At 42.8% G+C, this 27,610-nt stretch overlaps 1 protein-coding gene across 2 annotated transcripts in view; it reads right to left on the reverse strand.

Moving 5' to 3' along the window:
* The window catches only part of trrap (transformation/transcription domain-associated protein), a 90,180-nt gene that overhangs the window by 56,470 nt on the left and 6,100 nt on the right, over positions 1–27,610 (reverse strand). The window contains exons 11-40 of one of the 2 annotated variants that reach the window (XM_074620799.1): positions 27,329–27,425; positions 26,354–26,492; positions 25,521–25,599; positions 24,683–24,917; positions 24,236–24,572; positions 23,998–24,095; positions 23,648–23,842; positions 23,327–23,518; positions 23,074–23,239; positions 22,696–22,952; positions 22,115–22,315; positions 20,705–20,856; positions 18,264–18,463; positions 17,223–17,440; positions 16,696–16,893; positions 16,191–16,451; positions 15,801–15,962; positions 15,361–15,457; positions 14,834–14,955; positions 13,173–13,343; positions 12,045–12,113; positions 10,856–10,876; positions 10,255–10,374; positions 9,827–9,946; positions 9,358–9,522; positions 8,969–9,150; positions 8,212–8,410; positions 3,794–3,922; positions 1,958–2,224; positions 1,508–1,714 (exon numbers count right to left, since the gene is read on the reverse strand). In XM_074620799.1, the coding sequence (XP_074476900.1) occupies positions 1,508–1,714; positions 1,958–2,224; positions 3,794–3,922; positions 8,212–8,410; positions 8,969–9,150; positions 9,358–9,522; positions 9,827–9,946; positions 10,255–10,374; positions 10,856–10,876; positions 12,045–12,113; positions 13,173–13,343; positions 14,834–14,955; positions 15,361–15,457; positions 15,801–15,962; positions 16,191–16,451; positions 16,696–16,893; positions 17,223–17,440; positions 18,264–18,463; positions 20,705–20,856; positions 22,115–22,315; positions 22,696–22,952; positions 23,074–23,239; positions 23,327–23,518; positions 23,648–23,842; positions 23,998–24,095; positions 24,236–24,572; positions 24,683–24,917; positions 25,521–25,599; positions 26,354–26,492; positions 27,329–27,425 (5,056 nt within the window). The remainder of the gene's footprint in view (positions 1–1,507; positions 1,715–1,957; positions 2,225–3,793; positions 3,923–8,211; positions 8,411–8,968; positions 9,151–9,357; positions 9,523–9,826; positions 9,947–10,254; positions 10,375–10,855; positions 10,877–12,044; positions 12,114–13,172; positions 13,344–14,833; positions 14,956–15,360; positions 15,458–15,800; positions 15,963–16,190; positions 16,452–16,695; positions 16,894–17,222; positions 17,441–18,263; positions 18,464–20,704; positions 20,857–22,114; positions 22,316–22,695; positions 22,953–23,073; positions 23,240–23,326; positions 23,519–23,647; positions 23,843–23,997; positions 24,096–24,235; positions 24,573–24,682; positions 24,918–25,520; positions 25,600–26,353; positions 26,493–27,328; positions 27,426–27,610) is intronic. The other variant, XM_074620801.1, reaches the window with a different exon arrangement.

The following is a 27,610-nucleotide window of genomic DNA, read 5'->3' on the forward strand; positions in this document are numbered from 1 at the left end:
ACCGAGAAGGGGGTGCCGGGGACTGTATCTGCATTTAAGGCGATTAAAGGCAGCAGGCGGCTCCCATTAGCTCCACTGTCCAGTGATGAATGATCCAGCTGTTGACTAAGGGTCAAAATTAAGTTCTGGCCACGTTTGATGGGGCCTTTTTACCCCCCGAAAAGGCCCTGGTGGGGGGTAGTAGTTTCTGAAAGTACCTGAACTTACAGGGTGGAGTTTGCAGGGATGGCTGTTGCTGATTGGTCTAACATACTCACAGAGAGCCGCTGCTTCAACTGTACTATTGTATCAATTCGATTTAGGACCATTTTAGGACGAGGGGAGAACATTTTTCTTTGTTTAATAATATTGTAAGTAAAGTTAGGCTTTGCTGTCGGCCTTCCGATGATTAAAAAAAAAAGACGGAGAGAAAAAGAGAGAGAGATTGCGACAGCGAGCTGTAACGTTAGAAAAGGGAGACAGCGCAACGATGCTGAGAATGAGAGAAAAAAAGGTTATTTTCTGATTATTTGATGGCGGTTATGTTCTAAAGCACGAATAAATAACCATTAAACACTCAACGGATAATTCACTGTGGAGCCAGACACTCTTAAATTCCTTTTTTCTCCTCTTCATTTCACTCATTGCAACCAACGTGCATCAATAATTACTGCGCAGCAGTAAATGTCATCGCAGTGAGACACTGAAACGTGTTTTTCCAGATGAAACGGGCGGACACACTGAACTGCAGGCTGTAGAGTGTTTTTAATGCGACCACCAGCAGCCTTCGTCCCATGTCATGTTGCTTTTTCATACGTCAGCGGACTAATTTGCCTAATCTTCACAGGTCTTTCCACTGCTATGGAAACGCAGACAACGATGGGCTGGAGGATCCTTTTAGTTTGTTGAAAAGTAGTTCCTTGGACTAAAAGTCCGGGGAACTTTAGGTGGAAACCCAACTATAAAAACTATTAACTGGGTCATACAAGATAATCCAACTTTTAATGATGATGCTCCATTCCCATTAGGACTGGTTAAGAGCCATCACTTAATTCAGGGCACTCAGATAATCAGCAAAAATAGCTTCTCAACTGTTTTCCCCCCCATGTGGTTCACTGCAGTTGCCGAAGCCACACTGAGTGGGGGAGCTGGCAGCAGCAACAAACGCCCGTGGATTTACAGCGGCAGTTGCCCTTTCACTCCGTGTGGTGGCAGTTTAACATCAAACGTAAAGTATAAGATAGTGATATTCGATAGTCAGTAATTAATCGTCCTTAAAAAGGTGCTCTAAATTGGGATGAACACCGCACAAATTGCTCAGACAAGTCCCTCATGAGTATTGTACATTACTGGGACAGAAAACAGATTTGTTTTGACTGTCCTGTCTGTCTGCCCCACCCAGCCCGGATGAAAACCCTGTGAATCAATACATTCAATAGTGATGGTCTGACAGAAGGTGGTGCACTATTGACAAACTGTAAGTTGTGTGTGTGTGTGTGTGTGTGTGTTCTTTTGTATATCTGCTCACCCTGAAGTGCTGCACGATGAGATGCAGAATGTGGACCAGCTGCGGTACAGTGTGTCCCTCCTCCACGATGATTTTGCGAGTCCAGTGGGTCAACATCTGGTGGCCGTCCTCCATGCGGGCGGGCACGGCTGGGGTCAGGATGGCCATGGCCTGCCGGACGATGGCCCGGGCCTCCATGGTGTGGGCCTTCAGCAGGCTGTGGAAAACCTGTACAAAGGAAAGGTAATGCACTTTTTTAAATCAGACCTTTTCCTTTTGTACTACAGACAGTTACCAACCTCTTTTTTTAATGACCCCCTTCAACTACTGTATTTCTCTTCCAACACATTCATATTACATAGGATGTGGAACATGAGACGGAATACAACCAGGCTCTTTAACAAGCCCATACTGTTAAGTTAAACCCACGCTCCACTGAGTTTTTTCTTCTCTCTTTGCATTCCTCCTCACCTGCAGCACTATCTTCTTGTGAATGGCGAACTTTGCGATGATGTGGGCCAGAAGTAAGTGGCCGCTGTATTTACAGGCGGGGTCCACGCAGGCTTTGGGCAGCAGGCACGGCCAGGCGAACGTCATGAGGCGCCGCAGCTTGCTGTTGCGTGACTTGTTGTTGTCGTGAATGTGGTGGGGCGCGTGCTCCACCAGCAGGGTGGAGAACTGCAGCAGGCAGATTCGCAGCGAGTCCAGCAGGTCGGCCTGCTTCTCCGGGTCCAGAACCTTGGATAGGGATGGAAGAGATGTGGGGTTAAAGATGGTTGAGTGAGGGGGAAATAGGTACAGTTTTTGCTGCGCATAGCACAGTGACATGTTAGGGGTGGGGGAAAGAAATCGATAAAGCATAGTATCGCAATATTTTATCGATACACGGATGTCAAGTATCAATCTTTTATCATATAAACTATTAACCTCTTAACAATCCAACGGCACACCAGTGGGCCGGTCCCTATTCTGTCTTTCACAGGTTGCTCAGTGTTAAAGCTAGAGTAAAAATCCTGGTATCATATGAAACTGGGAAACCTAAAGAATTACCATGGTACCAAGCATGTCATGTTAGCTTGTCAGGAAGAACGTTTCATAACACTCCAAATTTACGCTTCATTTTGGCGAGGAAAAACTGGCATGGCCATTTTCAAAAGGGGTCCCTTGACCTCTGACCTCAAGATATGCAAATTAAAACTCTGAGATGAATAGAGTGAAAACAGTATCTTATTAGATAAAATAGATGTTGACAAACTGCATAATTTGCAGTTGAAAAAAAATAAATAAATCACAATATGTTACAATATATCTTATCGCAATACTCAGCATGTGGATAAATCTTTAAAATTGATTCCCACCCCTAATATTTGTGCAGAGTTAATAACAATGAATCAACTATTATTTTTCCAGTCGGTGAGATGTGTTGTGTGTAAAATAAAAACACATTTGAGATCAGAGACCTGGTGGTGCGGCTGTAATTCTTACCGGGTGTCGACAGAGGTCAATAGAAGTCTTAGATTACTTAATGCACCATATGTGCATAAATAATAAAGAGAAACACATTCTATTGAATATACAGTTTGCCTGAATTGCCTAAGTATACTGCAGTTCTGACGAATGTTCACTTCCCAAAATAACATTTTAATGACGTCACACCGCAATAACAATATCCTTAAAAAAAGACAGCTTTCAAAACACCCATCAACATCTGAATTCTCTGGAGACGGGTACAGAGGAGAGGAGAACATTCAGAGAGAGGGAGACGACTGAGGAAATGAGTTTTAACCAGACCATAGAGGAGCCATTAGCAGCCATTAGGACTGGTGTTAGTCAGTGATGAGATCTGCCACCGCACAAACAAACACGCTGACCTTTAGCATGGTCACACCGTGACATTTACACCAGGAATTATAGTCTGGCCTGATGAATGAAACGTGATGGAAAGAGGGGTCGGTGGATGGTGGGGAGGAAGAGAGAGAAAAACAAAAGAGATGAAAAAGGAAGGAGAGAAAGATGGAATGACAGCAATTAAGTGATCAAGTAATGTGCAGAGGCGATGGGAGATGAAGAATCAGACTAAGTGGGATGTAGTTGATGATGACTGAGAGTGTGGAGATGTGCCGGACTGATAAGACATTATGAGAGGAAATGCAGCAGGTAATGAAATCAGGGAGACGGATGGAGAGAGTAAGCTGGTGAGTAATGAACAAAGGAAGAAGGAGGGTGGGAGAAGTGAGCAGATTGAAAGTGAAGAAAGATGTCGAGAGGGAAAAAGACCTGCGAGTGTATATGTGTGTTTGTGTGTACCTTAGTGATGAAGACACTGGTAATGCTTTCGGGATTGTCTCCTTCAGGGTTGGGCGGTCCAAGCAGCTGCTCACCTTCCCCCTTCTCAAAGCTGTGCAGGAAGGCTAGATTCAGGATGTGCTGCAACACCTACAAAAACAGAAAAAACACATTGATATGATTTTACTTATTTTGAAAAAAAATCCATTTACTAAAGGGAATATGTAACCTTCACTCCTTCAGGTTTTCAGAGAGCTACAATGGATGGTTTCACTGATAGCACACCTTCAACAAAGGAGAAAATCAGTGAAATTGCCTTGTGTGGTCTTTTCAAAAGCTTCATGATAGAAAAACCGGCACACTTTCAGCTCTCTATGACACATAGTTAAGTGATGAAACAGTAATCTAGTCTAAGATCTATTCTGAAATCAGAGGGACACGGGTCCTTTTTAGATTGATGATAACAGGGGAACAAAACTTTGACTTTTTCGAGTGAAAAATAACTTAAAAGAGCACAAAGACAAAAGTTGAGGCACAGCAATGAGACCCAAAACAATGGTAATAAAAAAATGTATATTTCAAGAATCAGAGCAGAAAACAATATCTACCCTTAACATGTTCTCTTATTTAATCCATAAGCACCGGAGGCAAAAATAAAAATCTAAACTAAGCTTAAAATGCAATTTCCCAACACCCTGAAACCTGCAGGGATTGTTATGAGGGATGTGCGAATGAACTGAAGACAAAAGCTTGATTAGCTGGTAAAATGCAGAATAACCCGACCACAATACAGCTAACGACTGCATTTATTAAAGAAGCTGCTATCTGTTAATGAACCCCCCTATTCAATCCATCATTGGGGAGGACGGGACATCGCTCAGTGGAGAATGAGCTGTGGCAGCATATGTTCAAGCTCTTCCATTAGGACATTATTCACACACGCTCTGCACGACATACATGCATGGTTGATGGACTCGCACACAGGCGTGCAGAAACACGCTCGCAACTAAATGAAGACACAAAGAAAACGCATGGAGCACCAGTCTGTTCTTCAGTCTCATCTGTTCCTATTAATTCTAAACTCCTCCGACATCAATCACTGTACGGATTTCTATTAACGCCGTTGGATGTTGTGCTCCTGCAGGCTGCGTTGCGTTAGTGCATTGTCGCATCGCACAATACCTCTGGGCAAGTAGGCGAGATCTTGTTCTGCAGGTGTCTTCATTATCTTAAAATCATTTCCATACCCTTAAACAAAGAGAGAGAGAGAGTGTGTGTGTGTGTTGCTGTGCCACCAGGGTTCCTCTCCAACCACAAAAAGAGGGAGATGGTTGCAAGGGGGGGACCAGACAGAGTATTTATTATGCTCCTATACACACCAGGAATGTGCAAATTATGTATGGAAGAAGCCACAGCAAGTCTTAAATGATATCCACTAACAGTTGCATGTGTTAGTTTTAAGTTATAATGGAGTATATGGGTCTTAAAGTCATTTGGATATTTTAGGCACTCATTTTCCAGTAGATATGTTTTACACTCAGTTAGGCGAAGAGCTGCAGGATCTCATTTCACACTGGGCAAACCTGAAACTAGGGCTGCAACTAACAATTATTTTCACTGTTGTTTAATCTTTCAATATTTTTCTTGATTAATCGATTAGTTGTTTGGTCTATAAATTGTCAGAAAATGGTGAAAAATGTTGATCAGAGTTTCCCCAAAAGCCAAAGATGACGTCCTCATATGTCTTGTTTTGTCCACAATTCAAAGATATTCAGTTTACTGCCATAGAGAAGTGAAGAAACTATTATTATTTATATATTATATATATATTTATTCACATTTAAGAAGCTGGAATCAGAGATTTTTTACGTTTTTTTCATAAAAAAAATCATAAAAAGTTGGCGATTAATCGTTGCTCTTCCTGAAATCTCACAAAATCAAGGTACGCTGCTGATTTTAAGAACTCTGCATCAATATCTTTTTATTTTATTCAACTGGTTTTGCTATTTGTCTAAACCTGATTGCTGGGACAAGCCAATTAAAAGGTAATTAATCTGTGCTGATTATACAATTTGCACTCAAGTGTTAATCTTTTTAAACTGCTGTACTTAAAACATGTTTTAAAAAGCACTTTGGTATTATTCTTCTATGTAATTATTTAATTTGTAAACATGAAGAAAAACATGTACAGTAATTAAATGCGAGAGAAAACCTCTTTAAAAACGGTGATACATTTTTGCCTTTTCACCCACACCTAAAACACACAGCTGTTGATTTCTTACAGTAAATGTTTCCGTTAGTAAATTTGGATTCCTCCTATAATGTTGTTCACATACATATGTCAGAAGAGGCGTTTAACAGGTATGCATTTTACACAAAAATATGTATTTGTTGATTTCAATCTCCACTGAGGAGGTGATACTAGCACAGCATGTAGACACATTTCTGACATTGTAGAAAAATTCTGCTACACTGTAAGTCATGTCGGGAACATAAAAAGAAGTAACAGAATGTGAAACAGACGCGCTGTGCTTCATAAATTTCATACACTTGTTTGTTTGCTTGTCTGCTTGAAACCTATTCCATGAATAGTCAAAACACTTTGGAACAAAAAAAAAAAAGCAGCACAAAAGCGGTTTTCTGTCAGAACTGTTTGCATACAACAAAAGAAACAATACAGGAGCAGCATGAGGTCAGTCTGTGCCATCGTAGATGATTCATCACTGCCGTCCCACACTGTCTCTATCTTTTTACACACTCCTCTTCTCTGTGTCTCGCTCAGAGAGAAATATTCTCTGAGAACCCCTGTGATGCATGAACCTCAGTGAGCCTCCATCTAACTCCCAGGCATACTGAGAACGTGCACACACACACATGCACTTCGCTGTGATATTATGCTTCTGGGAAAATGCTAAAGGCAATTATTTAAATGTCAGACTGCCACACTCATTCTCTTGCTCACGACTCGTACACCAATCAACACCAACGTATTCACACACAAACACATCCCCTCTCTCTCTCTCTCTCTTTATGTCTGTCTGTCTGTCTCTCAGCCTCATATGCACAGCTAGCATCTGCTGTGTGCACCAGAGGAGGACAATTAAGGGAAAAACAACAATATGAGCAAAATTATGATGGGGCGGGTGGGGGTGTTTCGGCTCGGCTATCTGAGAGACTAAACTCTGCTCAGCTAAAAATTAAAACGCAGCACGTGGGCCACAGCAAGTTGGCTGAACTCCCCCTGCCTTTATTTTGTCTCTTTTCCCCCCTCCCAGTCCATATGACGCTGAGGCAAACTGAACATAAGCAAAAAAAAGGGCAGGGTGGAGTGAGCAGCATCATAAACACAAGCGTATGTCCTTGGATTTGGAGGTCTGGGTGCACTTTCCAGCTTCTTGTGTGTGTGTATACAGTTGTGTGTTCTCGCCACACAGCCATTTGGCTATGCGCTATAGTCTGCCAGCCAGGGCAGGCCTTCCCCACTGACCCGTTTGTACTTAACAGCAGTGCTGTTGCTCTTCTGTGCCAGGTTGTGTGCCTATTACAGCTGTGCAAAATGTGTGTGTGTATCTGTGTGTGTGTGTATGCGTGAGAGCGTGCATGCGGGAGAGTGAGCTTAATTAAAAAGCAGCCCGAATGATTGTAATGCTTGCAGCAGCAGGTCAGGTAGAGAGGACAGAAGCATTCATCTGTGAGCCTCAGAGGGTCCAGAGCCAGACAATGACCTTCCTGATTCTATCAAAGAACTTCTGGTACAAAACGCACTGAGCATAAAAGTCACACAGATCAGGTCCCACACTGAGGAAGCACAGTAAGTAAGCGGAGGAGATGCTCAAGGAACATCATTTATAATCCATCATTACATCTAGGACTGGGGTAATATAGCCAAACATTTTTTTTTTTTTTTTTGCAAGTTTATGGATAATCCAAGATTTTAATCGATTTTTTCCTGCACAATGCAAAAAGTCCAAAACATAACATTATTTCAATTAAAGCCAACATGTGCCTCATAGTTTTAAATTAGCCTACTCATTTAAATATGTATTTTTTCTTTAGCAAGCTGTATAAAACCAAAAATGAGTAATAACTGCGTTGCTAAGACAAAAGAGAACAGCAAAGCTGCAGAGAGAGCCCCATAATCCCTCCCTTAAGACGTTAGTGTTTCACTGAAAATAAACACTTTCCCCATGTTATGACAACTCCAAATTTGGACATTTTACACATACAAAAAACAGACTAAGAGAAAAATGTCTCCATCAATTCATTTCAACTGGTGGAATGGTCGGCTGTTTTTTGGTACTTTCTTCCCCGTGTGGTTAGTAACACTGTGTATTATACCTCCGTCCACAAGCTGAGTGTCAATTCCAAAAAGATGGTTGACTAAATTCATTAGTATAGTCATAAACTGGCGTTGCTGCTGTGATTGCCCGTGTCCGTACCTTAGCTTTAAGCTCGTCGTTGAAGTGCGGGTCGTTGAACTCAACGAAGCGGAAGAACAGGGCTCGTTTTTGGGCGATGGAGTAGTTCTTGGGAATCTCCTCCTCCATATACTCCTTCAGGAAGGTCATGTTGCACAAGAAGCGACCTGTAAAGGCCCGCAGCAGCTGGAACAGCAGCTCGATCTCTGAGTAGTTACGCCTATTGAGGAGACAGGGGGGTGTCATTAAGATCAGTGTACAGATAGAGATATCTCAACTACAGTGATATCAGGAGTTTCAAATAATCTTAAAATACCAATGTGACTTGGGTGATTAGACAGTTTTACACTTTTTTTTATCATTAGAAGGTTGACTGAACACACACACACTCCTGGCTGGAGAGGTCGGGGGTTAATTGCAGGGTCTGAAATAAACATCTGCTAAGTGTTTTAGTACTTTCTCTGTGCTCAGACAGCGGGGGAGAAGGTCATTCATGATTGGAATGCCTTTAAGTTACTTAAAATTTGAAACTGCATTAACTTTAAAACTTTGCATCATCAGCTTGTTGTCCTTACACGAGCTAATAACTCAAATACGTTACTCAAAGGGTCACTTAAGTCATCAAGTTTGACACTCTACTGGTCGCATTGTTCATTTCAGAGCAACGGTTTGCCCAACGGCTCATCAGCAGTAGTTGTTGTTGGGACAAGGATTATTGTTTCTCACTTCCTAACCCAGATTTTCACATCAAATGTCCGTTTTCAGTAAAAGTACATACTTGCAGTAGCTAAGCAGGCAGAAGGCCAGCAGCTTGGGCTCCTTCCAGTTGGTGGCTGCCATGTTGTCTTTGCGATGTCTCTCCTGGAAGGCCTCACTGACCCAGACTCGCCTCAGCTGGCTGACCAGGGAGTGCTGCCCTGCCAGCCAACCCTCATCATTCTTCACTATGATGCTGATGATCTGAGCAGAGGGGAGGAAGACGAAAGGTTAGAGGTCATAATGGAATTACTGAGAGTTGTGTAGTATTCACATTAGGATTCAGCACCGCTTACTAACCTGAGGGTTTAACTTTACACAGATATATACATCCTGACCTGACAAGTGGTGGTTGTGTGTAATAAGTGTTTGTACAGGATGTATAAATTGATAATACAACTATATGTGTACCTTGATAGCCTGAAACTGCAGGTCCAATCTGGCTGTGGTGGTGGAGGGAGATCCAGGTCGGACAGTTGCTGCAGTGCCAGCGGGAACCAGCAGGGGGACGAAGCGGTTGGGATTAGAGGCCAGCACGTCTCTTAGTGGCTTGGCATCTTTGTGTTTCAGAAAACTCTGTATATGAACACATACACACACTGTAACTATAACACAAAATGACATATAGTAAGACAACCGTGTTTACTGCGTTGGATCAACAACTGTAACAGCGCAGTTAAAGAAACATGATACAGAAAATTAAGAATTTTTACTGGGAGTGATTCGTCTCAATTTGGCGTTAACAGGACCGCCGAGCCTCGAAACACCCATTATATCCCCGATTATAGCCGATTACTGAGGCGGCAAAATGCAGTTTTAATGGCAAATGTGTCAATAAAAAGACTGAAGGGACCGCTACTGAGAGCTGCCAGTGTCTGACCATGAACATGCGGCTCCACTGGGGGTCGTTGAGCGTAGCCTCCATCATGAACAGCTCCACCGTCTGAGATGGGTGTCGCGTCAGGAACTTGATCAAAGGCTCCCTGAATGGACTGCCAGCCTGGTACGGGAGGGGAAGGGTGAGCGAGGCAGGAAAAGAGAAACGGGAAACAGACAGAAACAGGAAAGATGGTGATGATTTCATGAAAGCAAATGCACTCTTTCTTCTGACATTCTCCCGACAATCTGTGCTGAATATTTAAGTTTAATGTGCCATTAACACCATACATCAGACAGAGATCAAATAGGATTAAGAGGCATATCGCAGGATGTAAAATTTAATATCATGAGATTATCAAGAGAGTTTTCAAGAATTTATCACTATAATGAATAACCAGCGATGTCGGAGTGGAGTCGGTGTCCTCCTACCTCTATGAGCATGGCCCTCTCCGTCTTCATGACCACCTCCAGCAGAGGTTTGACCAGAGTCTGAGGTGCGGCTGGGATCAGGTGGAAAAGGTTAATGATGGCCGAACATATCTTCATCTCCTGGAGAAAGAGTCAGAGAAAAAGATTAAACAAATTTTGGAAAGATGACGGAACTAGACACTGGACATAGTTTCTGACAGACAGTCTTGATGGACAGCCACTGTGGAGAGACGAGGACGAATCTCTGTCAAACGACTGAAAAATGCAATCTGTGCTTGGTTAACTTCCCACAGGAAAGGTGCAGAGCACCGCAGGGTACAAACAGATAAAGGACATTATGCATGATCATTTTCACCTTGTTTTATCAATATCTTAGAGGTGCAAAAGTCAAAGGGACAGGGGGGGGGATTGGACATTTCTAAAACAAAATGTGAGGTTAGAGCAAGGCTGAGATGACAGTAACATTTCTGAAGACAACAGACACAGACACAGAAATACGGGGAAACTCCACCAGCAAAACTACCACGACACTAGTACAACTAAGTTGAAATCACTGACAGAGAGTCACCAACAGAGGGCGCAACACCAGGTCACATCTCACCTCAACGCCCTCCAACGCAGGCTGTACCGGAACGGAAGACAATGATCAGAGTCAGCAGAGCAGTACGTGTGCATTTTTGTGTGTGTTGCTGTGTGTTGTCTGTCTTTGTTCAATGTGGAAGGTGAGCAGATAAGACAGGGTGATAATGAAATGAATGGGCAGACAGCAGCGACCTTTCCAAGTTGACCTCAGGAACAACTTTTCTCAGCACTTGGTGAGTAACGGGGGGCAAGAGGGCCACACTGGAGTGTCAGTGGAGCAACACAGAATCCATGGCATTTGGAGGAAAAACACTCTTCTGACAGATATCAGGTCATGAATACAGAAACTGACATTTTGTTTTTGGTTAAACCCCTCCTAACTCCTCCTCACACCTCGCTACTCTGCACAAGAATCTGTCAAAACCACCCGCTTTCATGCCCACACGTCTTCAGAGCATCCTCCTCAGTCCTGCCTCCGTCCCCCTTTCTCCAGTGTCTTTATCAGGCTTTGGCTAATTGACCCCCTGACCCTGGCTTTGTTGTCACTGCCAGCCTTGCTGTCAACACGCACAAAGACCACTGGTTTTGGAGGGAGGGAAAGACAAAGGGCTAATTTGCATCTAATTAAACACAGCATTTTTTGAGATGTGGCAGGATGAACTCGCATAAAAGAGAAGGGAGGAAAAGATGGGCTTTTATTTCTGTGAGGGAGAGGCAGCTGTTTTTTCCCCCTTCTTCCTCTCTCACCTTTTCTCTGCCTTTACAAGGTTATCTGTCGGGGAGATAATGAGGAGACGCAGCGCTGGGCCCACCACCGCCTGCCTGGCGCCTAATTAATCATTGATTGTAATATGGCCACTCACAACTCATCTGGGAGGAGGCCACACTGAGGAGGTGTTGACTACATGTGACTATGGCTTTGTGTGTATAAGGGGCAATTTCTCTGCCCCCTTTCCTGTGTGCGCCGTTTGGTCTAGGCAGGAGGGATCAACTGAACAAAAACAAGGTGCCAGTAGACAGCTGTATTGACCTGCTCCTACAGGCTAGGACTGCTTCTGTATTGCATTCAAAACAAGATTCTACTAAAGTAAATGGAAGAAACAAGAGACATCTACTTGTTATGAGTGATGGAAGTTTTTACATTTGTATTCAATTTCTCAGTGCTGTAAGGTGTGTGTGTCTGGTCTATCTAAACTATATATACTTACACTGCCATCACTGCGCTGGCCTCCCTTGTGTGTTATTACAACCACTTCCATCCACTTCCTCAGGTGTTGCTGAGAGAGACAGAGAGAGATAAGATTGAGACTGAGTTGGTGAAGTGTGTGTGTGTGTGTGTGTGTGTGTTTGCGCACATCTGTCTAGCTCAATAGGGTAGAACATGGCGCCAACAAAGGCCGAATATTTTTCTCAAAAGATTAAAGAAATGAATAGCAAGTTTCACATAATAAACAAAATCTCTGCTGCAAAGCTTTGTTTGATCGTGAAACTATTACACAGAAGAACAAGTGCGCAGACAGTAATGATTGTTGCACCATGACCTGACACCTACCCCAAAAATGATTTTAACCTCAGGGACAGATGCCAACAAGAATCGAATCTGCATGTGGCATACCAGTTTAAATATGGTACTTACATATACAGCTGCAACAACTGATCAATTACCTTAATTGCCAACTATTTTGATAAATCGATTAATCGGTTTGTTTCATTTTTTTTAAGAAAATAAAAGTCAAAATTCTCTGATTTCAGCTTCTTAAATGTGGATATTTTCTGGTTTCTTTTCTCCTCTATAACAGTAAACTGAATATCTTTGAGTTGTGGAAAAAACAAGACATTTGAGGACGTCATCTTGGGCTTTGGGAAACACTGATTGACATTTTTCACTATTTTCTAACATTTTATAGTCCACACAAATAATCGAGAAAATAATTGACAGATTAATCGACAATGAAAATAATCGTTAGTTGCAGTGCTACTTACATAATACCTACATTCTTGTAGGTTATGTTTTCATGATGATATTATTACTTTTACTACTGGTTAATGTGGTTTTCATTAATAATCACATTTTTGTATAAGAAACTGGTCATTTTAAATAGAAATTGTAATTTCTCACATATTTACACTTTGTCTTCATGGAAATACTTCAAAATAACTATTTAATTAAACCTGCAGAAGAATATTCAAACTTAGAAAAATAATCTACAATAACCTACAGTTTACACAGGTAAAAGTTTGATGCCATGATAAACTGTATTGTATGCTGTCAGGTGTTTTGAAAAAAAGATGCTGTGAGATGAGGAGGAAGGAGGACAGAGGTCGAAGTCTCTCACCATCATCTGATCACAGAACTTGTCATTGAAGGAGTTGGGGAACAGACGCGTGACAGAGGTTAGGCGGTTCACCACGTTGAGCGTCAGGCTTCGGTAGTCACCCAGCATCATCAGCAGGGGCCGCATGTGAGTGTGGATCTGGTCCACCTCAATGGTTGCGCCTTCCAGAAACTGAAATCGAGTACAGGGAAACATCATTTGCATTTTCAAAAAGTTTAAATAAAACTTTTAGAACTCTTATCATGAATATTGTAAAAAAAACAAGATAGTGTTGTTGAAAAATCTGAGGTGGAGTTTCGACATTATTATTATACTCCGAATACAGGTCTGTTTTGCTCTGATGTTGTCAGACCATACATAAAAAATGTTGGAGCTTTAAAGTATTATTAAGATCTGTGACCAGATCTTTTCATCCCCAATGCGTTACACCAAATCATTTTTTCACTACATTAGACCTGGCCTTGTCACGTTTTCTAGCCCCATGAACTGCTCGCTACCCCTTGTGTCTCCATTAAGGAGCTAAGGCCACTCAAATGAGGGCATGACCAGCCATAAACAAGCACACATGCCACCACCAAACACTGATGACACACACACACACACACACACACACACCCTCACACAGACGGGAGGGAATGATGCATGGCAGCCACATTCATTTTCCTCTCAGTGCTGAGAACAAACACTCCATCCTGTATCGATCGGGCCATGGCAACGCTCATTAGTGCTAGCAGGGCAGAGATGAAAGAATGGAGAGAGCGGAGAATGGCTGGGGCAGAAAAAAAAAAAAAAAAGGCAGAGGATAGTGAAAAGGAGTGATGGTGGTGAAGAAAGAAAATGAAGGACACAGAAATGGAAGGAAAAAGGGACAAAGAGGTTGAGGTAGATGGATAGAGGCGAAGATGGTATGGATACTTTGATGAATAGAGGCAGGACTGGTTCATGGAGAGTGTGATAAAGCAGAGGGAGGTCCCTATGAAGATAACTGGGTGGGGAAATGGAGTGAGGGGAGGATTAACAAAGGACCTCTAAGATGGCAAATGACATGAGTGCTACAGATAAAAGACTAATGACGCAGGGAGGAAGAGAAGCATGGAAAACAAGATAATACAAAACTATACTTAGAAAACAAAACGAGCAAAGCAATAACAAACGCTTAAAGCATAAGAGCAAATGATTCAAATCGATAAATTAAGAGGGGAAAGCGTAAGGGTGAGACAGTAGAGGGCCATTACGAAAAGATTTAAAGGGTGCCACCAAATTCCCTAGTTTGAGCTTTGGTACATCGCTTCATAGTTTAAGGGCACGGTCTTTAATCCAGATTTAGAAAGGTCATGTCTGTGAGTGTCAGGCCGTGTTTTTGCTCAAAGGGAGTTGCAGTTGAAGTGAGTGATGTAACACAGGTCTGAGCTTTCCAAGCAATCGATAAAGTCTTGAAATGAATTCAATTTCTTTTAACGGGAGCCAACGTAAAGATGCTAAAATGGGACAGAAATAAGGACGGTGTTGACAGGCGATAAACATCTTGCAACAGGCGGTAGAGATTGTAGATTATAAAAAAAATCTAAATTTCAAAACGCAGCCTCCTTGAAAATGCAACATCACCCAAATCTAAACCAATTACGAAGCAACAAGATAAGGATGAGAGATGTTGCACTGACCTTCCTCATACATGCCTCGCCCGCTTCCTGCAGTTCATTGTTGGTGGAGTTGAGGGCTTTAAACAGGGCAGCAATGATCTTCTCTCTGGACTGTGGCAAGTAATTACAAGCTGCAAGGGCATCTGAACAGGAAAGAAAGTTACGGTCAACACTTCCTTTCTGACAAGAAAGAGACACGAGATGATCAAATTAATACAAAATAATGCAAACATAGCAAGGTAGATTATTTAAATACTTCAAAATGTTTTGTAAAATAATTCACACTGGTAAAACCAAGATAAAGTGACAAAATATGGTCAGAAATAACTACCAAAACAGTCTCTGCTAACATGACAGTAGTTAGACCATTAAATTATAATACATCTGTCACATCAATTTCCCCCAGGATTATAGTTGCATGAATTCTGAAAAGCAGGAATTAATCTTCATCCAGAACAATTTGCAATTATTGCAAAAGACGAGTAAGCATCAATTTGCAAAATTCCAACAATTCATGGGACCAATATCAAGTTCAGCAGTCTACTCACTGAGAGCAGCGATGCGGAGGGGAACCAGGGAGGGAAGGCTCTTGTAACAGGGCAGCTTCATCAGAGCAGCATCCTCTGCCTCACACAGGTTCAACAGCTAGAAGGAGAGAAAGGTCAGAGGTCAATAATCAGAGTGCTAAAAGTAGTGATTTAAAATATTTGTTTGATAGAGTCCACTGTTTGTAAAATGTTTAATAAAGTGGATGCACATACATTTCTGTTTATATATTTTGTGAAAATATGCAAAATCTAAGCCTGAGATGCCTTTCACACTGTGACACATTATGTAATTTAAATAAATATGTTTAATATGGCAAAATAGCTTTGTATTAATACCCATAAAAACAAAAACAATGGAAAAAAAATATGTGATGAAAATTAAGAAAACAATTCGGAAAACTAGATTTGATTGATGTCAGTGACTTCTGCATCCTGCATACCTCTGTGTAGAAGACTTTGTGCTCCATGACATTGAGGTCCATTGTGAAGAGGCGGGGCTGCAGGGTGGTGCAGAAGGTGTTGCCCTCCATCAGGCCGATCTGGGCGTTGGCAGGCTGGTGGCGGAGCAGGTGTTTCTTGGGGGGAACCATGTCTTGCAACACCTGGAGAGAAGGAAACCCCAAGAAAACAATCAAATAATGCGGATAAAAGGTCATTCTGTATTTCACTCTCAAGTTTTAGTTTGAACATTGAGAGATTCTCAGAAGGTATCAGTCCAGAGTGATCAGTCACACTCCTTAATTGTAGCCTGTTTTGTGCATTTTACATAAAAAAAATCTAGCACAGCATTTATATAGAGTTAAAGAAAACTTTGCAGTCCTTGGTTTCACCTCTTTGTGTGGTTCCATGATGACAGTGACACTCTTGCCGGTGACCTGGGCTAGCACCTGCAGGGAGTGCATGGCCTGCTTTCTGACGGTTGAGTTTGGGGAGGTGACCTCTCGGACCAGGTCATGCGTGACCATATGGAAAGACTTGTCCTGGGCGGCCAGCAGCTCCTCGGTCTTTTCTTCATCCTTCAGTGGAGTGGCACAGCGCACAAGCAACTGCTCCAGGGTGGTCTTAGCCATGGCTACTGCTCCATTTGAAACCTTATTGTTGAAAATCAATAAGTTAGTAAGTGCAATGCCACGGCAGTGAGTGGTGCAACACAAGAGGAAAGTTACGTTGTTACATTGCACCTGCAGCAAGCCTTCGTAAAACATCATGTGAACACAAAAGTCGACAACAAATGGATGCAGGTAAATCTTTGTACCTGATACCTAATCAAACAGAGGTGTCACTTCTACTCCCTTTGATGTGTTAATATTAGATTATTCAGTAATTTCCTCTCACCTCTCCCGTGAGGTCCATCATGACAAAGAGCAGGGCCTTGAGAAAGGTGAGCTGGTTCTGTAGCACCCAGATCAGAGGCAGTCTCTCCATTAGGAACTTAATGGACACCACGCCGCCAAGCTTGGCATACCAGGCCTGCTCATAGCAGCAGGCGCACAGACGCTCCACAATGTAGGAGAACAAGGGCAGCTGGCACGCCTGAAGGTGTAGACAAAGAGGCCAGGAGGATTAATTGATTCCCATTTTAAAAACTATCACATGTGAAAACATAAACAGAAGAATAATTATAAAATGTCAAAAAATCTTTGATCACAAAGGAGTATCAGATGTTCATTTCAAACTTCAATATGAAAATGCAAGTAATTAATTTGTGAGAATAATTGTTTTCAGAAGGTTGATCAAACACAAGATTGAGAGTGGAATTTTTCCTAACTTATATTAATGGCCAGCATAGTTTATCACAAAACAATTGGCACAATGAACATAAGTGCCAATGTCTTTATTACACCCTCCTCCCAGTGACTTACCCTCTCCTTTGAGCCAAGGATGATGCTGGCGACGTCAAAGATCACGGCCAGCGCCACTTCTCCGATCTTACACAGCTCCTTCTCCTCGTAGGCCATACAGATAGCGATGGCATCGATCAGAACCAGCGGGTCCATGCCCTTTGAGCCGTTCTCCTCGCTGTGGAACATGGCTGTGCTTGGCTGGCTGCCCAGCTGGTAGCTCGGCAGCAGGAACGGCCCTGCGATCACGGGGGGAGGACAAGTGAAAAGACATTATGTTTAGTGTGAAATTTACGAATCGAAAAATTTAAAAGATGTTACAGCTACACGTATGTGTTACAGTACAAGTTACTCTTAAATATATATTATTCTTAGAGCTGTACCGAATAGTTCGAAGCTTCATTCATAACGTTGACATTCGAATGCTGCGCAGCATGTCTATTCATTCTGTTTAAACCTGGTGTTTCTGCACAGTTGCAGATAAAGATTAGGCTAAACAATTATTATTAGTGTTGTACTATTGGTTGAATTAGATTCCAGGGGTGGCTGCGTAGGACGACTCGTGTGATCCAAACATTTTCTACTAACTCCAGAGCGTTGTAAAGTCCAAAAGTGATAGTTTATTGAAAAAAAGATAGATGTAATCATTTCCAAAATTCACCACGTGTTATTTATCTATGAAATATTCTGCTTCAAATCATATTTGTTGGTGTTTTGCCTTTCAAAAAATACCATTTTCACTGCGGTCAAAAAACTGTTCTCTCGCTTGCTGCACACAAAGGGAGGCACGCACCTGTATTTAACGGGGCGGTCTAGCAGCATTTGAAAATTTAACTAGAAGCTTTGAATGTTAAAAAAACTTCATTCGGTACAACCCTAATTGTTATTTTATTTTGTGTCAAATAGAAACTGAAAAAGCCCAGACTTCTAATAAAACCAGAGTAAGGACAAAATTGTAAAGTGACTTATATTCTTGTCCAGCGGGGGAATCAATGCCAATGCCAGGGCAAAACAGAAAGCTAATATTAGATGTAGAGTGTAGAAAGAGCACCAGTCCCTCACCACACTGCTGAGCCACAGCGACCATGGTGTAATGGCGAATCAGGCTGGCTACGAAGGGCAGCGCGCTGGGCCTCAGGTCCTTTATCACAGCAGACATGAATGCCCCAGTCAGGGCCTGTTCAAAAGTTCTGCGGGCAGGCGTGTCTTGTGCTTTGTAGCGGTGAGAGATGATGACATTGGGGATCCACTTCTCAGCGAAGCTAATGGGGCAGAAAAGCACACAATGAATTAGAGGATTACATATTAACAAGGACAATATAATAATAAGCGGCAGTGCCATTGAAACCTTCTTTAAGCTAAAAGCCCAAAAATCATTTAATGGTTTGCGTTCTGCCAATATTTCAAAATAAAGGTCCATTGCCTGTCTGCAGTCTCAGAACGTGTAACTCTGATTCTCCTAGTCCTTAAATTTTCTCTCTCCTCTTAGCTCCTTCTGCCTTTCTATTCCTCTGCATCCCCTCTTTGTCCCCTGTTGGTATTTTTTGTTATTTACTGCAGTTGAAGGCAACTGGGCCTTGGTGTGATTGAGCAGCTGTTTTCTCCATGCTTGAGCTTGTGTTTTATAATGCCACACGCCAGGGGCAGACCTGATGGATCGCTTCATTTCATTATTGCCATTTAAAAGAGAGAGAAGTGGAGGAGAGGGGAGGGTGGGGCAAGTGGAAAGGAAAGAGGCTGGCGAGGAACGTGGCGGGTGGAGAAAGTAGGGGGCGGCGTGGCTGACAGGATGTCAGATACATTGCCCTTCACTCATCCAGGGGCTTGTCACTCCAACACTACTGCGTTCTCCCCAGTTGGCATTTCATGGTTTACTCTATGTGGTTTTTTTTCATTTAAAACTGAAAGGGTATATTTACAGAGACCAAATACTGAGGCAAAGAGAGATGTGTAAAAAATGAGAAAGGGGAGAGGAGTGAGAGAAAAAATCTTTCAAGAGAGAGAGGACACTTCAATTCGAGACATCTTACAAGAGGAGGGGGCAGGCGCAGGCCCCCTGATCATAACTGACACACTTCATTATTCCCGCACAAATGTGCACACAGAAGTATTCATGTGCATGCGTGTGTTAGTGCATAATGACAGGAGAGTGTAAGGGCCATGGTGTAGCATAAACAGACAGGGGAAAGTCAATTAGCCCCTGCCCGGGGATCAATGATGGTAATGTGACTAACCCACCCGACAACCAACCCCCCTTCCTGTTTGTCTGTTCATGTATGTGTCTACGCCTCGCAGTGAAGCCTGCCAGAGGGTGAGGGGGGGAGCCTGCGAGTGCGTAATTAGCAACTCCCGCCCTTGAGACGGAATTGATGAAGCAGTGTGTGGTGGGGGGAGAGCTGCGAAGACGTGACGTGAGAGACTGAAAGCAGGGCATGTCGGCAGGTGGCGGGATAGGGGGTGGAGTTCAGACGATATACACACAGAGCTGGTGTGGTGGGTGGGCTTGGGACGGCGCAGACAGGAATGGTGGCATAAGCAGTAGGCAGGGGTAGAGGTCAAGGTCAAATAAAGGTTAAAGAGGGGGATGATTGATCAGAGCCGTGGCTGTGTACGTACTCAAACATCAAACGCATGAGATTTCATCATCTCCTGCCATTTGGGTAGAGTTAAACCTGCAGTTGGCAGAATACCTTTGGCATCATTGGGCAAAAATTCCATAATAACCTTTCAGCATATTGTAATTCAAGTGATCTGACAAATAACTAGACTTCAGCATCTCCTCATGGCTTTAAAAAAAATCTAGCCCGTGACGGGAGACTTTGGCCAATCACAGGTCATTTCAGAGAGAGCATTCCTATTGAGCGTCCCTATAGGCTGTGCTCCGGCTGGTGGGCGGTGCTTGGTATTTCCTCAACAGATCTCAACATGGCTACCGGGTCACGAACTTTCTCATTTAACAGCTAAGCCGTACACTACAATATGTTTCTGGAAACATTTGAGGCAAGAAATAGGCATTACAGTAACAGAATATTGATTCATATTTGATCAGCGCTGCCTAGTTTGACCGTTTGATCGGAGTTTGCGAGTGATTGACAGCTGCTCAGAGACGGCAAGACTCCAAGCTCGGCTCTGACCGGGTGTTTTCCTCCGGTGTAGTAATCTTGCAGATTCCATTAGGAGTACCGGAGGCAAATTATTTATTTCAGGATATAGTGACCGTTTCATAAAAATAACCGTTTTTTTAAAAAATCATATTTGCTCAATTTCCACCCACTGCAGCTTTAAGTGAATGCTTACAGATAACTGCAGTGTCAAGAACTTTCCTTAAAATATATTGGAATTTTTTTCTGTGGTATTAAATGTTCTAACACATCTATAATCTAGTATTGAATACTGTATCACAACTGAAATAATAATATTAATTGATTGTAAATGAATACCACAATGACCACAAAATCTAGGCACATGAAATGGTCAAAATGAAACCCAGAATGTTTACTTACTTGGGGTGAGACAGAAGCTGGTAGAGAGCGTGCTTGTTGTCATCCAGACTGGTCATGGCCACCAGGAAACACTTAATGACCTCCCAGGCCTGTCGTCTGTAGTAGGGCTCTGTGTTGGCACTCTTCAGACAGTCTAGAGCCGTCTCTATCGCCTTGAAAAGGAATATACCAGACAACTTAATTTTATATCCTGAAATAACAAGTTACTATGTTGTAAAATGCCAATATTCCATATTATTAATATGGGAATTGAATTGCGATATACGACCATATATGTGATTAATTTGCAGGAAGTAACACGGGGCGCCATCTGGCCGAGCAAAGGTCATTACGATTTCTACATTATGGGCTGACAAGCCACAGCAGCTAGGCATTTAAAAAGGGAGAAAATGAACTAATTAATGCCACTCAGGACAGAGGGGAGAAGATGAGGAGGACGCAAGAATAAAGGGAGGGTGAGAGGAGAGATGAGGGAACAGCAGAATTGAATTGTAGACCTGTCAGTGCATTTGAATTATTAGGATATTACCGTCAGGATTGAGACTTTGATAAGTACTCTATTACTACTACTTATATATGAAATAGAAGGGGAAAAGAAAAATAATTTGAATGCAAATTTCTGAGAAAACAGCTTTCTACTCAAGCTTTACTGGAAAATATTTCAGTCGGTAAAAAATAAGATTCAAGACGTGAAATGGAAGTGGAAAAAGAGCTTGAAAGGCAAAAGAAGCAGACGAAATTCAGAAACACGCTGCTCAAATCCCATGTGAGTGTTTTGCTTGTACTACCTTGAAGAGATTCGAGTTATTCAAATCACTGTTGTGTGATCTCTCTGTTTCCCTTAAAGCACTTTAAACCGTCTCTCCCCTCAATGTGCCAGCTATCCATATGGCTACATCACGAGCCTGCTAGAGATTCATGCCTTCAGCCCCGTGCGTGTGGGTGTGTGCAGCATACGAGAGAGTGTGCGAGTCTGTGTGTGTGCTGCCTGCGCCCATGATGATGGCAAACACGCAGATGGATAGCCAGAAAGAAGGAGCAGCCATTAGTGAGAGTAAATAATGCCGTCATGGTGGCCCACACTAGATTGATGATTACTGACTGGGGATGAGGAGGAGAAACAGGAGATGAATTTAATTACCTGGAGGACACACACATCTCCTCACTCGCTCTCTCTCTCACACGCACAAACCCCTGACAAGGATATATTGCTCTGAGTGCAGCACAATAATGAGGAATATCAAGCTCTTTTACGTTTAATACAAAAGGTAAAAAGGCAGAGAAAAGGTCTTCAGACGGATTTCGGGAAATAAAACAAAGTGAAATCATCCAAAAACTTTCCTCCTCGGAGTTCTGCAGTGGAGAACATCGCGCGAGCATTCACTACCAATAACAGCGGTGTGGTCTTACCTTCTCCATGGGTAGCTGTATGGACGCCTTGCAGTCAGTGAACTCGGCCTTGATGCTAGGCCCCTGGACCTCGGTCACCACATAATGCAGCCGCTGAGACTCCTTCAGCATCTTCCTGTTGCTGCCGCCGAACTTTCCCAACACCCGGTAGGCTACATGAGAGATGCTCTCGGCCGGGTTACGGAGGGTACGCCACAAGGCCTGCAGCACAGGGAGAGAAGGAGAGAAATGATAAGCTTCAGTGTTGATAGGAAATAAGAGAAGTAGGGAATTAAACTGTATCCCTTAAAAGAGATGATCACTGTCAATTATTACGGCTACACTACACTAAACATGCTGGGAAAGCTTACAAGCTACTGTATGTTGATGGCATTAAAGTCACAATGTTGTGTTGAAGAGGTGTGTGAGTGAGCCTGGCTCAGTGTGTTCTTTGCAAATACGTCCGTGTCCACTGTTGACCACTAGAGGGCAGATATGTTAAGTGATATTGAGAGAATGATCTAATGAGTGGATATAAAAGAGTCCTGCCAGGCAGCTCAGAAAAAATTGCATTGGGCATAATGATGAGAACAACCCCCCACCTGCATGAGCTCAGCCCTGACAGGCTGAATGTGGTCATAGAGGAAGTCAGGCTGTAGGTTGTCCACACACAGCTCCAGGGTGCGAAGGCCCTGGCTGACCAGAGTCTGAGAGCCGTTGAGGGCAGACACCAGTGGATCCATTAGCATGGGTAAGTAGGGCAGCAAGGAGCTGAGACGCACTGGCACAGTCAAACACAACTCCACAAACAGATCCTTCATGTGCTGCTTGTGAAGGCCACTCTGCAGCATGTTCAGACCTAACAGCATGGAGAGGGGAGATTGGGATTTTTGTGAGAAGAAAGTATTAGAGGAGGGGTTTACTTTTTCCACACTTGTCAAATACAACTCATCTTCAATTCATAGTGTGTGAGGCTTTACCTTGCAGTAGGTTAGGTAGAAGGGGCAGGAACTCCTGGTAGAGCAGGTCATGGCTGCCTCCACCAATGGAGCGGAAGAGAGCCCGGAGAAGCAGGAAGTAGTTGTAGGGTTCCTTAGCCGATTGGGCCAGCTCCATGGAGCTGTTCACGATCTTGTGAAGGTGTGGCTGAGGAAACAGGGACTGTCATATTAGTTCAGAGTGACAAAGACAAAAAAAAAGCCTCACAAAAAATACACAAAAACATCCTCTTACCTTGAGCATCTGCTCATTCTCAGCGGCAAACAGTGACACTGAGCCAAAGACTAGTTTGAAGAGCTTGAGGTAAAGGTTCGAGAGCTCAACATTGGAGCCCATCTCTGGTAGTCTCTCAAGAAGATACTCCACAAGGATGGTGGCAAATAGTGCTGACGTTGACAAGTTGGCCAGGAAAGAATTTGCCACAATCTGGGAAAAAAAAAAAAACAGATAACAAGAAATTGAGCACAAGTGATGAATTTAAAACTGAAGACATTATTATCTGAATTGTTATGTATTGGCTTGAATAACTGTGAGAAAATGTGAGACAGCATGTACCTGCAGTGCGTAGTTCTTGGAGATCCTCTCCACCATGTACGGCACAGTTGTCTGAAAAATCTCCTTGAATGTGAGGGGGTTCATCATGGTGAAGACCCCGGCGAAATGCTCCAGGACTTCTTTCTCCTCCTTCATGCGGACAGTCTGACAGTTGGCCACCCTGATGTACGTCTGCTGGTTATTGGCAACCTGAACCTGGTTAGGAGAAACATGAGCTGTTACACTGGGCTGTTGTTGTCTTACTGACATTATTTGTTAAGGACTTTTATATGGGCAAACTTCATTTTATTGTTTCGTTTTTTCTATCATTGCACAAATAAAAATGGTAAAGTCAAGTTCTTTGGCTGTACCTGGTAGATGTCCAAGGCCTGCATGGCGTATTTTACCAGCTTGATGTAGATTTGTGTCTCCTTTGGCTGAAGCTGCTTGTTAGGGATGAACTGAGCCTCTGGAGAAAAAAAGAAACAAAAAACAAAAAGTTAGACAGTGCATGTAGTTAAATCTAAGTTTCATCAAACAATCATTGATAGATGAAATGCTGTGCCTAATGGCATCATGGTGGTTGAGCATGGACGTGTGTCATCTCACCTCCTGGGGCCTTGCAAGAGGTAATGCCCCAAGTAATTGTCTTCACGCCGCACACCAGAGTCTTGACTAAGCTGCGACAGTCCGACACTTGAAAAGTCTGCTTGTCTTCCTTCTCACCGGCTCGGTCAAAGGATGTTGTGGGGGGTGGAGGCGGCGCGGCAACGGGCGTGGGAGGGGCGGGAGGTGGAAGGGCAGGGGTGGTGGAAGGAGTGGGTGTGGCTGGTACCCCGGGTAACACCCCGGGCTCGACCACGCCCATCTCCGACTGGGGCTTGCACTTTTTGAAGATGGAGACAAGCTGGTAACGTGCGATGGTGTGAAACTTCAGCACAAACACCTGATTTAGAGGAGAAAGAGAGGAAAACAATTGACTCTTTGATACAGATTTATTTATCAATGTGTATGTAAAAGATATCAGTCTGTTGATCGAAGCTCTGTGCTTCCTACCTCCAGCATCCTCATCAGGATGTCCCGTCCATTGCCGTTCTCCTGCTCTGACTTTGAGCGGATGCAGTCCACCAGGTTGAGCAGCAGCTTGCAGGACATGGTCTGGATGTTGCTGGGAAGTGACTCGTCATCAATGTTCTTCGCAAAGAGCTGCACGGCCAGGGATAAATCTGTCAGGGGCAAGTTCTGACGAACGTGGTGCACCAGGTCTGCTAGTGTGCTGTAGGCCAAGGGTCTGGAAAGAAATGGAAACATGTAACTATGACATTTGGGGCAGAATTATAATAATTTCATGACTTAATAGTAGTGAAAACTGAAGTGAGCCGACACTCTCTAAAAGGCAGAAAGTAGTAATCAGGAGCAGTTAGGAGAAGTTTGACAGATATGGAAAGTAGCTTTGGGGATGCAAATGAAACTGCGAGGGAGATGTGGAGGAGAAAGTGAGCTAATGAGTGACACTGATAGTCCTGCCAGGTCTCAGACAACTGCCTTGTTTCCTATGTAGTACTAATGTGAAATGACAGCTATTTTGTTGACGATGCGAGCGAGTTTGGCATCTGAAGAGGGTCAACAAGGTTTTGAAGTCGACCTATGGGGGGATGTGCTGGCAGCCTGCCCTCTGGAGATGCGGGCGTACATGACAACTTGACAGTGCGATCTGGGCTGCAGCTTTGGAGTTCGCTTCCCTGAGAAATTTCGGCAGCACTGAGAACTGCCTGATTAATATGCGAGAACACTTAAGATGCACCTGGCTGAGCAAATAACTACGAGAGAGAGAGAGAGAGAGAGAGAGACACACCAAGGAGGTCAAATGATGCTGAACACACACAAAACTCACCTAAGAGTCTCCCGAGCGGTGTATCCAGAACCGATCAGGATGGCTTCATCGAAAAGTTTGTCCATACAAGGTATAAACTCTGAAACATGATTCAAAGATTTTAGGTATGCCCCAGAAAAAGAAAAGGAGGGTCTACATTTGTTGCAATACATGGTGTTAAATAATAATTTTTTTTACAAGAAAATAATAAAAAGGTACATAAAATAATAGAAATGTTTGTTTTATCAAATGTAATAATAAATGTATCACTGCCCTTTCCGTTGCTTTGGAAGCAAGAGAACAACTGTTACTAAAACACCTAATTATAGTTGGATAGTTTCCTCAGTTTTCTGCAGCTCCACAATGTCAAATCTCTTGCAGAAATTGATCCGAATCACTAAAAAATGGTTTGAGCCAGAGAAGCAGAAGTGACTCGCGGTGTAATGCAGAAAATCCTCCAAAATGTGAAATCGCTGTCTCAAGATTTTCACTGCTGGGTGGTTGAGCTTTTATTCCATTTCATTCAGCCTCACTTTTCACCGCTCAGTCACAAAAACTGAAATGAGGTCCTACAGCCAGTTTGACAGCTAATAAAATTTTTATTTCAGAAGTGTGAAATGTGAAAAATGAAGTGTGTGACTTGGCAAGAATGTTGGCTGCCAATGTTTTGACCAGGAAGAACACATTAAACTACAATTAGCCTTAAAGTTTCTTCAACTTTCCCCAAGGAGAAAAAAACTGTTGAAACAAAATATGAACCACTATTTAAAAAAAACAACCAGCCTTCTATTTTTCCTGTTTCACACTTGGTTATATGTACTTTTGTGTGTATGTGTCAGTGTGTGTGTACATACGGCTACGTAGGTCAGTTGTGAGGATGTGCTTGGCTGCAATGAGTAGTTCCTTGCGGAGGTGAGCCGTCTCAGAGGGGCAGTTGGTCAGCAGCTGCAGCATGCCCTTTACCATCTGCTGAGAGTACTTCCCTACCAGGTCCTGATCGGGTAGACACACATACAAAGTAATGATTAAAAGCACAATTAATTCTTAAATTATTGTATACTGAGGCTAGCTATGTTCGGTTATTATACTAAGTCAATACCAATACAAGCCATATCTTTGAGCAAGTATTCAATATTTTTTCAATTTGATATCATTTAATTTAATTTGGACAGGCAGGGCGTCTAAAGCAGCACACACAGTTCTCCTAATAGAATTATTCTTGGTGGGTTAGAAGTTATTTTTATCAGAGTTTATTTTATGTTTGTGCCAATTGTGAGTTTTTACTGTCACAAACTGATAATGTCTGCACACAGTCAGTGTAGCAAGAGATAACTTAGGCGGAAGCTGTTTGTGCCATTCATTCTTGTTCTGTTTGAAAAACTCAATATAAAGTAAAGTAAATAATAAAGTCTTAATTAAATTTTTTAAACTGTCTGTTTTATCTTTAATTCTTCCAAGCTTTGGTGTCTTCATATCAGCGAGCACATTATATTACACTGGCTTCCAATGTAACATAATGTGGCTTCCTGCCACCTGACAACCACAAGAAGAAATGACATCCAAAAAAACACGCCTGCTTGATTTACTACATCTATATCTTTATATTCTGGGGATCTTTGCTAGTAGTTAACGTGAAAGCCAAGTTTGACGAGAGGATGCATTTTAAAAACATTAAAAAAAACATTTAAAAATTATATTTAATTTACACAATGCACGTGAAAGGGCTTCAACTATAGATGATTTTTTCCCCCTTTAAGGCATGATGACTCATTCAACGCATTAATTTACAGTGGAAACTGATGCAACACGCAGTCATCAAACAGGTGTACCTGGTAGATTCGGATGATGTAGGCCAGAAATGACAGAGTCTTGATCTGCGCAGCAATGAAGTCTGCATACAACTCCTTGTTATAAAGCTTGTGTTGCCTGCAAAGGAAACAGCACCATTTACATATAAAAGCCATTTAGTCCCATCAAAGACATTAATGATGTTGTATACCTGCAGTAGGTGGCAATTACAGAGGTGGAAATTGTGGGTCTACATATGGGACTCAATTCTACATGGGTGATTTGTTTGTCTGCGTCACAGCTGTTACTGCACGTCAGGAAGA

This window comes from Sebastes fasciatus, chromosome 20, assembly GCF_043250625.1.
Source record: "Sebastes fasciatus isolate fSebFas1 chromosome 20, fSebFas1.pri, whole genome shotgun sequence".
Classification (NCBI taxonomy): Eukaryota; Metazoa; Chordata; class Actinopteri; order Perciformes; family Sebastidae; genus Sebastes; species Sebastes fasciatus.